The sequence below is a fragment of the Aspergillus nidulans genome, chromosome VIII, assembly GCF_000011425.1.
Source record: "Aspergillus nidulans FGSC A4 chromosome VIII".
NCBI classification, from domain to species: domain Eukaryota; kingdom Fungi; phylum Ascomycota; class Eurotiomycetes; order Eurotiales; family Aspergillaceae; genus Aspergillus; species Aspergillus nidulans.
In genome coordinates, this window is record NC_066264.1 from 3,668,232 (window position 1) to 3,680,517 (window position 12,286).

The 12,286-nt window shown below is 52.3% G+C and overlaps 6 protein-coding genes across 6 annotated transcripts, besides 1 other annotated feature; 3 read left to right on the forward strand and 3 right to left on the reverse strand.

Annotated features, from left to right (window-relative positions):
- Window positions 1-12,286: part of a sequence feature (contig 1.7 1..773302(-1)) that runs on past the window's edge.
- Window positions 888-2,482, forward strand: ANIA_00382 (uncharacterized protein; the record flags this gene model as incomplete). The annotated part of the gene is made up of 5 exons (XM_652894.1): window positions 888-1,375; window positions 1,429-1,441; window positions 1,508-1,749; window positions 1,810-2,194; window positions 2,315-2,482. The coding sequence occupies 5 exons, from the start codon at window positions 888-890 to the stop codon at window positions 2,480-2,482; spliced, it is 1,296 nt and encodes a 431-aa protein (XP_657986.1).
- Window positions 2,616-4,531, reverse strand: ANIA_00381 (chaperonin-containing T-complex subunit CCT2). The gene is made up of 4 exons (XM_652893.2): window positions 4,470-4,531; window positions 4,258-4,415; window positions 2,833-4,207; window positions 2,616-2,782 (listed from the first exon to the last, which is right to left on the reverse strand). Exons 1-4 carry the CDS (start codon window positions 4,470-4,472, stop codon window positions 2,723-2,725), a joined length of 1,596 nt encoding a protein of 531 aa, XP_657985.1. The 5' UTR covers window positions 4,473-4,531; the 3' UTR covers window positions 2,616-2,722.
- ANIA_00380 (protein cyp10) lies at window positions 4,700-6,683 on the forward strand (the record flags this gene model as incomplete). The annotated part of the gene is made up of 3 exons (XM_652892.1): window positions 4,700-4,775; window positions 4,824-5,198; window positions 5,245-6,683. The coding sequence occupies 3 exons, from the start codon at window positions 4,700-4,702 to the stop codon at window positions 6,681-6,683; spliced, it is 1,890 nt and encodes a 629-aa protein (XP_657984.1).
- On the reverse strand, window positions 6,799-8,262 carry ANIA_00379 (uncharacterized protein). Its single transcript, XM_652891.2, has 2 exons — window positions 7,536-8,262; window positions 6,799-7,481 (listed from the first exon to the last, which is right to left on the reverse strand). The coding sequence occupies exons 1-2, from the start codon at window positions 8,096-8,098 to the stop codon at window positions 7,148-7,150; spliced, it is 897 nt and encodes a 298-aa protein (XP_657983.1). The 5' UTR covers window positions 8,099-8,262; the 3' UTR covers window positions 6,799-7,147.
- ANIA_00378 (uncharacterized protein) lies at window positions 9,032-9,915 on the reverse strand (the record flags this gene model as incomplete). The annotated part of the gene is made up of 2 exons (XM_652890.1): window positions 9,032-9,750; window positions 9,795-9,915. The coding sequence occupies 2 exons, from the start codon at window positions 9,913-9,915 to the stop codon at window positions 9,032-9,034; spliced, it is 840 nt and encodes a 279-aa protein (XP_657982.1).
- Window positions 10,242-11,338, forward strand: ANIA_00377 (aldo/keto reductase family protein; the record flags this gene model as incomplete). Its single annotated transcript, XM_652889.1, has 2 exons — window positions 10,242-10,770; window positions 10,827-11,338. 2 exons carry the CDS (start codon window positions 10,242-10,244, stop codon window positions 11,336-11,338), a joined length of 1,041 nt encoding a protein of 346 aa, XP_657981.1.

A 12,286-nucleotide genomic window follows, 5' to 3' on the forward strand; every position in this document is an offset into this window, starting at 1 on the left:
AGCTCAACTCAGCAGAAGCCGTCGATATGAATCTGAAAAAAAGAAAGGAAGGAAAGAGTTTGTGAATCACTAAAGAATCCGATCGCCTTTGACTCCAAAATCCAGACACCACCGGGACTGCCGTATGCAAAACCTAAATTCTGGCAAACATACACGATACGGACCATGTCGCGGGCTAGATGTCTGGACGCTCGACAGCTCATGCCAAAGCACTCAGCATCCAGAATTGGCCTCTGAAATCGTTGCCTCTAGTGTCCTCGGCTTTGCCTATTCTAGCGGAATCCAGGGGTCATCTCCACCAGGATTACGGTAAGTAAAGGCCATATATCATCGGAACTACGGGGAAATAAGTAAATAGCTATAAAGCTGAAGCTCGTTGCAGTGATGCTTCAGGCGAGAGTCCCTAGCTAAGCCTATCTCATGAAAGTATGAGTCTTATACGGAAACAATCCCAAGGCTGGACGATAAGCTGCCCGCGCCTCGTGTAGTATCAAATTTGCGCTGTTGTCTCTGGACTATTGATTATACGTGGTCGGTTGACTGTAGGAGCATACAGTAGATCTGAGCCTTGTTAGGGCTACGACCCTGGAGAGTAAATATACTAATTGACAACGAAAAGCAGCTAGCGTGACACTCTTGTCAAGACTTAACTTGTTTAAGCCTAAAGGTCCACCACATCTTCTATATGTATCCACATCTTGTTATTACCGGAAACTGAGAAAAGAATCAGATCAACTTTCTCACTAAGCAACACGCCCTGTGACGGACGAGCCCCACACCCGGAAATGGAACGATAAAGGCTGGTGAGGTTCAACACTCCCACCTCACTGCTTCTCATACTCATCAACATCATTCCCTCAGCCTGCTACGGGCAGAACATCACAATCATGGCGATACCCGTCCAGTCCTCGACCACATCTGTGGAGTTGTCCTCGACGACTGGCACTGGAGAACGCCTGCATCGAGCAGACCCTTCCCCGCTCTCCGCCCACGATACAAGCATGATGCAAGCATCTGCCGAAGTTGACTCGCAGCTCCCAGACGGCGGCTATGGATGGGTGGCAGTATCCGGCTGCGCAGTGTTGACATGGTGGTTCACCGGGACATCCTACAGTTGGGGCATTCTGCAAGCAGCACTCGTGAACGACGGAGTCTCGTCTGCGTCAACTCTCGCATTTGTCGGCTCGTTCGCTGTGGCTTGCATCTCGTTCCTGGGAATCTTGAATGCGACGCTGATTCGCAAGTTTGGAACGCGGGTCTGCGGCGTGCTCGGGATTGTGTTCCTTGGTGTTGGGGAGATTCTGAGCGGGTTCGCGCTCAGGAGTATTGGAGGATTGTTTGTTACCGCGGGGGCGGTTATGGGAGTTGGGATCAGGTATGAATCTCATAGCCATTAAGAGAGTAGTACTGGTTTGCTGATTATTGTAGTCTATGTTTTATGGTGAGGCACTCTCGACTGAAACGAGGGGATTTCCTGTGGTTCTGACCACCATACGCTTTCATATAGGTCGTCTCAGTCACACCAGCGCAGTACTTCAGAGCTAAGCGCGGAATCGCCAACGGCATCGTCTACGCGGCCGGCGGGCTCGGCGGCGCAGTCATCAGTTTCATTGTGGACGCTCTCATCCAAGGCACCAGCCTCGCATGGACATTCAGAGCTCTGGGGCTGATAACCCTAGCAACGGGCATCCCAGCAGCGCTCTTAATAAAAGAGCGCGCGCCAATTCCCAAATCCGCTTTTGTGGAATGGTACCTAGTCCTCTCAGTCCCTTTGTCCATCTGTGATGGCTGAACAAAGCCACTATACAGGAACCTTTTCCGCGACGTTCGATTCGCCCTTCTCTTCCTCGCTGGTGCAATCGCCACATTTCCACTCTTTGTGCCCCCCTTCTTCCTTCCTCTCTACACTTCCTCGCTAGGTATGAAGTCCTCCGTTGGCGCTGGCGTAGTCGCAGCCTTCAACTTTTCTTCCGCGCTCGGAAGACTCATGTGTGGGTTCTTCAGCGATAGGTTGGGTCCACTAAACACTCTCTTCCTTTCTCTACTGCTTAGTGCTGTGAGCATGCTTGTTCTTTGGCCCATATCAAGCTCAGTAGCACCACTTGTTGCGTTTGTTATAATCAACGGAATGGCGAACGGTGGGTTCTTCTCCACTATTCCGACTGTTGTAGGGAATGTCTTTGGCTCGGCGAGAGTGAGTGTGGCAATGGGTATGATTGTTACAGGGTGGGTTGGGGGATATTTGCTTGTGAGTGCCTTGATAAAACCGTGAATGCGTCATCTAAAAATACGAAACTGTTGCTGACTGTCTTAGGGCGCGCCTATCGCGGGATACATCCTGGACGCTTCCGGCGGCGAGCAGGGAGGATACGAAGCGTACAGACCGGCCATTTTCTACGCTGGGTCACTTGCTTTTGCGGCGGCAGTCTTAGCAGCTGCGATACGATTGAAGGCTGATATAAACCTGAAGAAGAGGCTGTAGAAAGAGAGGGTAGCCTGAATCAAGAGGAACGGCCTCATTTTATGACATGGAGAAGCAACAGTCCCAGCTACCAGCCGCACTTGCTTGTAGCTTTAGGCCGGAATGCATTTGAATAATGGATGACTAGGCTTGTTGCTTTTTTGGAAGATCAAAATCTAATTTTTCAAGAGACCCCCTAGCATAGATATCAAGTGTATCTTGTTTGATTAGTACCTAATTATTTATTCAACTCCACCTCATTTACATCCGGTCACGTCGACGAGGAGCGGCGCGGATAATGTTGTCCACACGGAGGAGAAGCTATTAGACGGTTAGTCGGGGACTTAAATGAGCGTGAAATATTATCTTACCTCAGCTGCTTCCGAAGCAGACGACACAACAGCCTTCTTCAATTTGTAGCTCTCCACAACACCCAACTCGCGCATGTCGGCAATGCCACCGCCAGGTGTGAGCAGATCCAGCCCAGAGCTCGTCATACCGTTGTTGATCGCGGTTCGTAGTCGGGTAACAAGGTCACTTGAATCGAGACCGGCATTGTCGGCCAAAATTGTAGGAAGCTGCTTGAGAGCATGTGCGAACGAATCGACAGCAAGTTGCTTCTTACCCGTGGTGTTCTGGGCAGCCTGCTCGACAGCCTTGGACATGACCATCTCTGCGCATCCACCACCAAGAGTCACTCGGGGATCCTTGACGGTCTGAGACAGTACTGCCAGAGCATCGTGCAGCGAACGCTCGGCTTCGTCGAGAAGTTGCTCTGTGGCGCCGCGGAGAACGATTGTGCAAGCTTGGCCAGCAGCTACGCCGGAGAATTTGATGAGGGTATCTTCGCCAATAATGACCTCCTCGATCAGGTCACAAGACCCCAGCTTGACCTGGTCGGGGTGGTCGAAAGTCGAGGCGATCTCTCCACCGGTAACCAGCGCCAGTCGCTCAATGCCGTCAAAGTCGGCGTGCTCGATTGACATGATACCAGCCTCGGTGAACAGCTGTTCGGGCCAGTTGTAAATGAGTTGTCGGTTGACAAAGCAGTTGATCCCGTGTGCCTTGATCCGCTCAACCTTGGCCTTCATCTTCTCACGCTCTGCCTTCTCCAATTCCGCCAACTTCCCTGTTGACTCGACCTTCACGCGCGCTCCGAAGATCTTCACCTTATCTGTGTCCATCGCTGTGTTTGCAACAAGAATCTTAGCATTTTCCAGGCGCTTCGGTTGGTTGACACCAATCTTCTTATCAAGAATGAAACCCTCGTCGAGGTAAGAGTCACTGAGCTTTCCGCCGGCTTTTTTGATGATCTGGATGTGGCTCAAGTCGGTTGAGCCCCGAAGTCGAAGAACGGCATCGCAGGCAAGAGCAGCGAACTGGTCGCGGTCCTGGGCCAGGACCTTAGAGCTGAGGGTAGTGCGGGCAATCGAGTGGAGGTCTTTGCGGAACTTCTCCATGTCGTCACTGCGGTCAACAGCAACCTTGTCGAGAGCATCGAGGGCAGCACGGCTGGCAATACGGTATCCTTCGATGATAGTCTGTGGGTGAATCTTGCGGTTGACAAGCTTTTCGGCTTCCCGCAGCAGCTCGGCGGCCAACACCGTCACGGAGGTTGTCCCATCACCAACTTCGTCATCCTGGACCTTGGAAATGTTGACTAGTACTTTTGCAGCGGCGTTATCAAGGGCAATGGCTTTGAGGATCGTGGCACCGTCGTTTGTAACGAGTATTTCTCCGGTGGACCTGCACACAGTCAGTCTGCTAACCCCGCGATCCGCACATCCGCCACTAACGCTGATTGTAAAATCTTGTCCATGCCCTTGGGACCTAATGTGCTCTTAACGAGATCTCCGACGGCGATGGCGCCGACGAAGGCCGAGAGACGTGCATTCTCTCCTTTCTCCTCAATAACATCGTCCGCAAAGATCTGTGTGGGGTTGGCGAAGGATGCCTGAAGCTCTGTTAGAACTATGTCGAGCAGGTAGAACAGCCCGAATAAACTCACCATGATGATAAATTGCTGAAAAAAGAACTACCGAACAGGTGAAAGTGGTAGCTCAGGGATGCTGAAGAGGCGGAGAGACTGCCACAATAATTGGAGCGATGCGGGACAACCAGAAAAGTTCGCGATGTGGCCCGAGCTTCAGACCGCCCTGAGCCTCCGTCTTCACCTACTGCTCGCACTTGCACCTCCATTCTACTTTTACATAAATATTATAGCACCTTCTTCCGATAATGACGGCCGAAGAGGAGCAGGCCAAACTGGCGCAAAACAAGCGTCCCCATTCCGAAGTGGAAGCCGACGAGGATGGTGCGTGCTATTCACCGTCTCCTGGTACAGCAACTAACAGTTAAACAGGAAGCGAATCGTCTGACGACGACTTCGGTCCGGCGCTGCCCTCTGCTGACGCGCCCAAGAAGAAGCGCCGGAAGCTCCCATTCGAAAAGGTTTACGTGAATGCGCTGCCCGCGTCGGCCCGGTACTCCAAATCGCTCATGCACAAGGATCAACTATCCTTTGTAACGATGACACCGCATACGGATTTCCTGATCACCTCGTCCATTGATGGAGTTGTCAAGTTCTGGAAGAAGATGGCTGTTGGCGTAGAGTTTGTCAAGGAGTTCCGCGCCCATGCCGCGGAGATCAAAGGCGTCAGCGTGAGCGCGGACGGGCGAAGCTTTGCGACAACCGGGGCGGACAAAACAGTCAAGATCTTCGATGTGATTACGTTCGGTATGTTAGGTTTCGATTGAGTGGTGGGTAGTGCTGACTATTGTAGATCTACTTGCTATGCTAACCCTCGACTTTAGTCCCCGCTGCATCTGCTGGGTACACCCTCGCGGCGCATCCCTCCCACTCCTCGCCGTAACCGACGACGCCAGCAGCACAATCCGGATATACGACGGCCGCGGCGAGAACCCAGCACCGCTACACACACTAAAATCCGTCCACCGCAGTCCGATATCCGCAATTGCCTTCAATGACGCCTACAACTGCGTTGTATCAGCCGACGAGTCCGGCATGATCGAGTACTGGCGCGCCTCAGATGGCACTTTTGAGAAACCCGACAACGTCTTCGAGCTCAAATCCTCCACCAACCTCTTCGAATTCAAAAAGGCCAAATCCACCCCTTCATCCATTACGATATCCCCTTCGGGAAAGCAATTCGCAACAATATCCTTCCCGGACCGCCAAGTCCGCGTCTTCGACTTTGGAACGGGCAAACTATACCGCAAGTACGACGAATCCCTGTCTACAATCACAGACATGCAACAAGCCGGAACAGCATTGTATACCCTGGACGCCGTCGAATTTGGCCGCCGTCTAGCTGTCGAGCGCGAGCTTGAAAACCCTGTTACCAAGCCCAAAGCAAACGTTATCTTTGACGAATCCAACCACTTCATTCTCTATGGCTCGCTCTACGGCGTGAAATGCATAAATACTTACACGAACCGTGTAGTCCGCGTCTACGCCAAAGACGAGCCTTTCCGCCCCCTCAATCTCGCAATGTACCAAGGCCAACCCCAGAAGAAGGGAGTTGTAACGGTGTCCATGGCCGCAAGTGCGAACCCGCTCCTAGCCGAAGCCGAAGAGCGCGATCCCATTCTCGTTACAACCGGCTTCGCAAAACTCCGCTTCTACCTCTTCACCAACGAAACCGAGATCTCAAAATCTACACGCGACGTCCACAATGAGAAACCCCGCGACATAGACTCCGCAGCCGCAACAGCTGCATCCAACAAATCGGGGGAACTGGGCACGTCGGCTATCCTTCACACAACAATGGGCGACATCCACCTCCGCCTTTTCCCCAGCGCAGCCCCCAAAGCCGTCGAGAACTTCACGACTCACGCGAAAAACGGCTACTACAACAACACAATCTTCCATCGTGTGATCCGCAAGTTCATGATCCAGGGTGGAGATCCGCTCGGTGACGGGACCGGAGGCGAATCTATCTGGGGAGGAGAGTTTGAGGATGAGTTCTCTGCTCTCAAGCATGATAAGCCGTATACATTGTCCATGGCAAACGCCGGACCGAACACGAATGGAAGTCAATTTTTTATCACTACGGAGAAGACACCCTGGTTGGACGGGAAGCATACGATTTTTGGCCGCGCGGTGCAGGGGCTTGATGTTGTGCATAAGATTGAGAATGTGAAGACGGTGAAGGAAAAGCCGGAGGTCGATGTGAAAATTGTCAGTATATCTGTTTCATGATTATTTTCTTCGCCTGGTTTTAGTGTTCCTGTTTTGCGAGCGAGTTAAGAGGCGCATTGTGCAATATACAAATACCATTTTCATGGCTATTACAGGATTACCTACTTCCCAGGCTAGTTCGAATTTTTTCTCGGTTAGTTCATGCTAGCTCATGCAATCGTCCATCAGATAGACGGCATAGAAAGGAAGTTGCTGTGTAGGGCCAAAAAAGAGTTAAAAGCAAGGAAAGGAATAAAGCTCGTAAAGACAGACCATCCAGCGAATGGAACAACGGAACAGCTCAATCCGAATTAGATGCACGTATACCGTGATGAAATTTCAACAGAGAACGGAAATAGACGCGGAACGCCAGGTATATGCAATAAACGGCAGCACTATTAGAACAAGCGCATGTCGACATTGAACGAAGGTAGCGAGGATAAACCAGACTGAATCGGACAACTAGAAGATAAGCTAGTAGTTGGCTATCGCGGTGCCTCCCTGATCTCCACGCCGCTATCTACGCCTTGCGAATTTTGCAAAGGCGATGGCGAGGGACCTTGCCGATTCAGCGGGCCAACGTTTGTGCGCGAGCTGCTGGCGAAGGAGACTGTGTTGACAGAGCGAGCGCGCGGCACGAGAGCCTCCGGGTTGCGGTTCTGGAATATCCGGCTGTCGCTTGCGCTTTGAGTAGCGTGGTAAAGGTTCGGATGCTTTTTGTCGTGGCGCCGTTTGAGCCAGACCCCGACAATGGCTATGACGGTGAATCCGACAGCAAGGACAATAACCATGATCACCCACTGGTAATGGCCATCCCACCTGGGAAGTGTTAGTTATCATACGATACGATTAACATTCTTCGACGGCACTGACCATGATTCTGGACCCGCTCTGCCAGAAGCCGCGGAGGAGCCGGAGCTGTCCGCCGTAGAATTTGCGTTTGAAGTGCCATTATTACTATTATTTCCGCTACCGCTATTGTTCTCCGAGTTGCTGTTACTCGTCGAGTCTTCCGTCGATCCGGAATTGCTTTCCGTACCGCCTCCGCTGTTGCAGAAATCGACATACCACTGCTGCAGGAGCTGACGATCTTCGGTACTCGTGCAGGTGTCATCACATGTCCCATCGGCGGTCGTCTGGAAATTCTTCAGGAGGTCTGACTGGCAGAAGCAGGAGACGTAAGTCTCTTGATTGGTCACCTGAGCGGTGGGAGGTGTGCAGGAATCGTCGGCTTGTGCGAGGACGGAGCAGGTCAATCCGCAGGCTGGAAATGAGCTGGAAGCGGCGGTAGGTCGAAGTTGAACATCTTGTGCGAGAATACTGGTGGTAAGAGCGAGTGAAAGGTAGAAAAATGTCGAGAGCGAGAGTGAGGGAGCGAAGGGCCAAGACCCTGAAGTCGCTGAGGTCCCTGAAGACCCTGAAGACCCTAGAAGCATAACTAACGGCGGCGGGACCGTCGGAGAATGTGAGTTGCGCGCAACCTTCAGTAGCCCGGCATTCTTGATAGAAACGAGGGTGAAGCGGAGAAAGGAACTGAAGAGGGATAAAGTAATGAGAGATTAGGTCGGAAGAGGTTGATGAGACTGGAATGGCCCGGGCGATAGCGCGGACAAAGAGATTAAGGACGAGACACGGTCCCTCAGTGCCGGTTGCGGCAGAAAACACTCAACGCTCGCCTTAACGGTCCAGAAGAATAGATTGGCCAACGCGTGGATGGACAAATTCTATTTATATCGGCCTGGAGATTGGTCCAGAGCAAGGCATAAAGTCCGCCCAGCTTTGGGTCTTGCAGTCTTACTATTCCCTCTTGATCTCGACATTTTCCTGTTGTCCCTCGCTTCGTCGTCCCCACAAGTGACCACCAGACTATTTCCTGTACTCCATACATTGTGAGTCCGCAAACTTGACTACATACCCCGCGTAAAATCGCACTACTATCTCGGTGGGCTTCGGTACACTGTTCCTGGCCAGGGACCTAGTCCAGATCTGGCCAGATTCTCCGCGTCTGCTTGCGTCGTGCCGGAAAGAGACTGATTATTTTCACTAGTCCATTTGGCTCCATTCAAAGCGAGGGACCCTGGACCACACGATGCAACGGTGTCTTGGGCCCCGTAACACCAGGACGTATGACTGACTGACCATGGGCAGAGCTTGGCTACCCTGCGCAATTACGTCGTTGCTCGTGTCAACCCTGCGCGATCTCTGGTCGCTCGGATATCGGATCCACGGATCGTCCAAGATCTTCCAACGATGATCTCAATCAAGGAACTTGACATTCCAGCGACAGGTGTCTTGGCTTAAAAACAAACGTGCGCTATCTTTCGGCAAGCAAACTCAGAGCGAACCGTACCATAAATCAGAGTGAACCATCACTGGAGGTATCCCGCGATTGGAAAACTGAACGACTCGCCAATCTCCGACCGCAAGAGCAGCGAACTAATACCGACGCCCTTTTCTTGCAAGAATTGCTCGTCTGCTTCCGTCTCCGCCGGGCGAATATACAGGGACCCAGAGAGGTTTGGTATACCAGGTGCAGATAGCTTGAAAGCGGCTCTACCTTCATCTTCTTGCGGGGCGGCTCCGACAATGGACGTGTAGAGGTCCGTATACGCGCGGAACTTCCCCCTGGGAACTAGAACCTCAATGCGGTCTATTCCCGTGGCGCCCGACGGATGCTGCGTTACGGACGGCAAGTCAAACGTAACACGCCGCCGGCGCGGGGTAAGATCATGGCAGAAGAAGGGTGCATCTGTGCGTCCCCTTGGGAAAAATTCGTCTCGTGGAGTTGATTCTCCATGGGTATACCCTGCCTTGACAATCTCCCAGCGGATGTCTACACCTTCGGCATTCTTGCGTCCCCCTCCTTGGGGTGGGAGGTAGGTCACTCCGATCCCGCCGTCACCGGGTTCGCTTGCTAGTGCATCCACGATCCGCTCCCTGCTCGCTTCGGCAGAGATGGGGTCCAATGCCGTCAAGGCAAAGTCTCCAGGTAGCCGCTTCCTCCAGTCCTCCGGCTTTGTAATCCAATTATACAGCTCAAGGTATGTCCCGTCTTTAAAGACGATAAGCTTGTTGCGGCTCCAGCCACCTGGTATTGTTAATGACGGTCGGTACGGGTTCGACTGGACAGACCTGTGTGGACTCCGCCGTCTATCACGGTAAAGTGATCTGAAATCCATTTTGGAACATAGTCGAACTGCTCTTGACTGAATTGGAGTAGAAGGTGATCAATGTAGACTTTCTGGGATGACATTTTGATGAGTTGTGAAAGTGAAGTTGACGCGGGGTTGTGAGGATATACCCGTGCCACTCGTCATTCAGTCCATTCTCGCGTCAGTGTCTACAGCTACTACTAGCACAACTCCAATTTCTTTTGTCCCGAGATCGGTAGGCCCATGATGTCTATACCTATTGCGCAAGACTCTAGCGGCAAGGCCGTATAGACGGGCATTCAGTCCGTGATGTGTTTGGTTAGCCGTCTTTTCGGACGGTACCTATATTCCTAGGCCACCCTTAAACCATCCTAGGTACCAGGTAGGCACTGGTCTCGTCTTCTAACGGCACGAGTCATCACCAACCATGTCCAATCCCAAATCCAAGCCCCGTACAATCCTAGGCCTAATGACAACGGGCCCCTCCGCCACCACAGGAGCCCGAATCACGTCGCTGGCCGATTTCCAGCAGATCTTATTCTCTTTCCAAGAACACGGCTACACTGAACTCGACACCGCACGCATATACTCCGGAGGCCAACAAGAATCTTTCACAGCGCAAGCAGGCTGGAAAGAGCGCGGTCTGAGCATCGCGACGAAATGGTATCCCCTACAACCAGGGCAACACAGACCAGAAGTTATTAGGGAGAAGCTCGACGAGTCATTGGCAGAGCTGGGAACAGACTGCGTGGATATCTTCTATCTTCATGCGCCAGATCGCGCCGTGCCGTTTGCAGAGACGCTGGAAGAAGTGAACAAGCTCTATCAGGAAGGAAAATTCAAAAAGCTCGGGCTGAGCAATTATACAAGTTTTGAGGTTGCAGAAATTGTCATGACTTGTCAGGCGAGGGGTCTGGTTCGACCGACCGTTTATCAGGCGATGTATAATGCACTCAGTATGACCCCTGCTCCTTTAGTACTACTTTGGGGTAGAGGACTAACGATCTCACAGTTCGCACCATCGAAGCCGAACTCATCCCTGCTTGCCGCCGCTACGGACTGGACATTGTAGTCTACAACCCTATCGCGGCAGGCGTTCTAGCAGGAGCATACAAATCGCCGTCTGTTCCTGAACAAGGGCGGTTCAGCGCACAGAGCCCCACGGGACATACGTATCGGGACCGGTACTTCAAGGACCCGACTTTCGCTGCTCTGCGGATCATCGAAGCCGCGGCGAACAGGCACGGGTTGACCATGGCAGAGTGTGCGTTCCGGTGGTTGAGGCATCACTCGGCGCTGAGACTTGCGGTTGACGGGGATGGGGACGATGGTGTTGTGATCGGGGTTAGTAGCCTGGAGCAGCTCGAGAGGAATCTTGCGGATCTTGAGAAGGGCCCGTTGCCGGTGGATGTGGTGGAGGCTTTTGACGAGGCTTGGGGGTTGACGAAGGGTAGCGTGGTGAAATATTGGCATGGAGAGCTGGAGTATGCTTATGATACGCAGGAGGCTCTCTTTGGGAGGTAGGGCAGAAAACCGCCATCGTTCTACAAGCATACAATGACTGCGCGCAGGGGGTCAGAAGGGGTAAGAATGCGGATAATGACTTGCACCGTAGTCACCGCGCCGTTTCCCCATACCTAGAGCGCCTTGAGCGGCTGCGGGCCTAGATCTGGGGAAGCAATGCAGGAGTATAGTACAACGCATTCCAGCAGAGCTGCTCTAGCTGCTCGGGGCTGACTCCTGTTGGTAGGTTGATATGGGAAAGCTTTGAAAGACCGTTGACGGGATGTGGTACAACGTGAGGCTCAACCTGATGGGGCCCACACAAGGCCTCACCTAGTATAGGCGAAGAGCTGATCCTTCATTCATTCTCCTTCGACTACTGCCAGCTTTCTAGGCTGAACCACGCACGACACCACATCCCATTCAAGTATCGTTCTGATTCTCTAAACCAGAAATTTCTGGTGGAAGTCCAAGAAACATATTTCACGTTCTCAGCTGATGTCGGAGTCTTTGCCCCAACTCTTAGAAATTCTAGGGCGCTGAATCAAAAGAGAATTGTCAGTAATTCTAGAGGTTGCCAAAGTAAGCCTTGCTCACCGGGTGTTCCTGTCCAATGTCCAAGATCAGACCCTAGACTTACCACGAGTACCCCGACTTCGGAATAGAACGCAGAGCGGAATCGCTAGAGAAATTCGCATCTCGGGACAATGTTCCAGGGCAATTGTCCGCTTCTTATATAAGTACCCGCACCGTAAGCATGAGGCTTCGGCGAGTATATAGAGCACATCCTCCGCAAATCTCACTTCCGCTGTCCCCCAGTCATTCGCTCGAATCGAACGTTCCAGAATTTTTGGATCCTTCACCTGCTTCAGCTTTTAGTTGTTAGGTACTAAACTAAAGGGGCAGAGGGCCTCACCAAAATCGGGGTCTTCCCATTCTGGTCCTAGCCAAGAACCTGGCCTGCCTTGT

Coding starts and splice junctions, on each gene's coding strand:
- ANIA_00379 (XM_652891.2), bottom strand. CDS start 8,098: ATGCTTCTAGGGTCTTCAGGGTCTTCAGGGACCTCAGCGACTTCAGGG. Junction 7,482..7,535: donor AGAGCGGGTCCAGAATCATG/GTCAGTGCCGTC, acceptor AACACTTCCCAG/GTGGGATGGCCATTACCAGT.
- ANIA_00381 (XM_652893.2), bottom strand. Junction 4,208..4,257: donor GACAAGATTTTACAATCAGC/GTTAGTGGCGGA, acceptor GACTGTGTGCAG/GTCCACCGGAGAAATACTCG. Junction 2,783..2,832: donor CTGCTTCGGAAGCAGCTGAG/GTAAGATAATAT, acceptor ACCGTCTAATAG/CTTCTCCTCCGTGTGGACAA.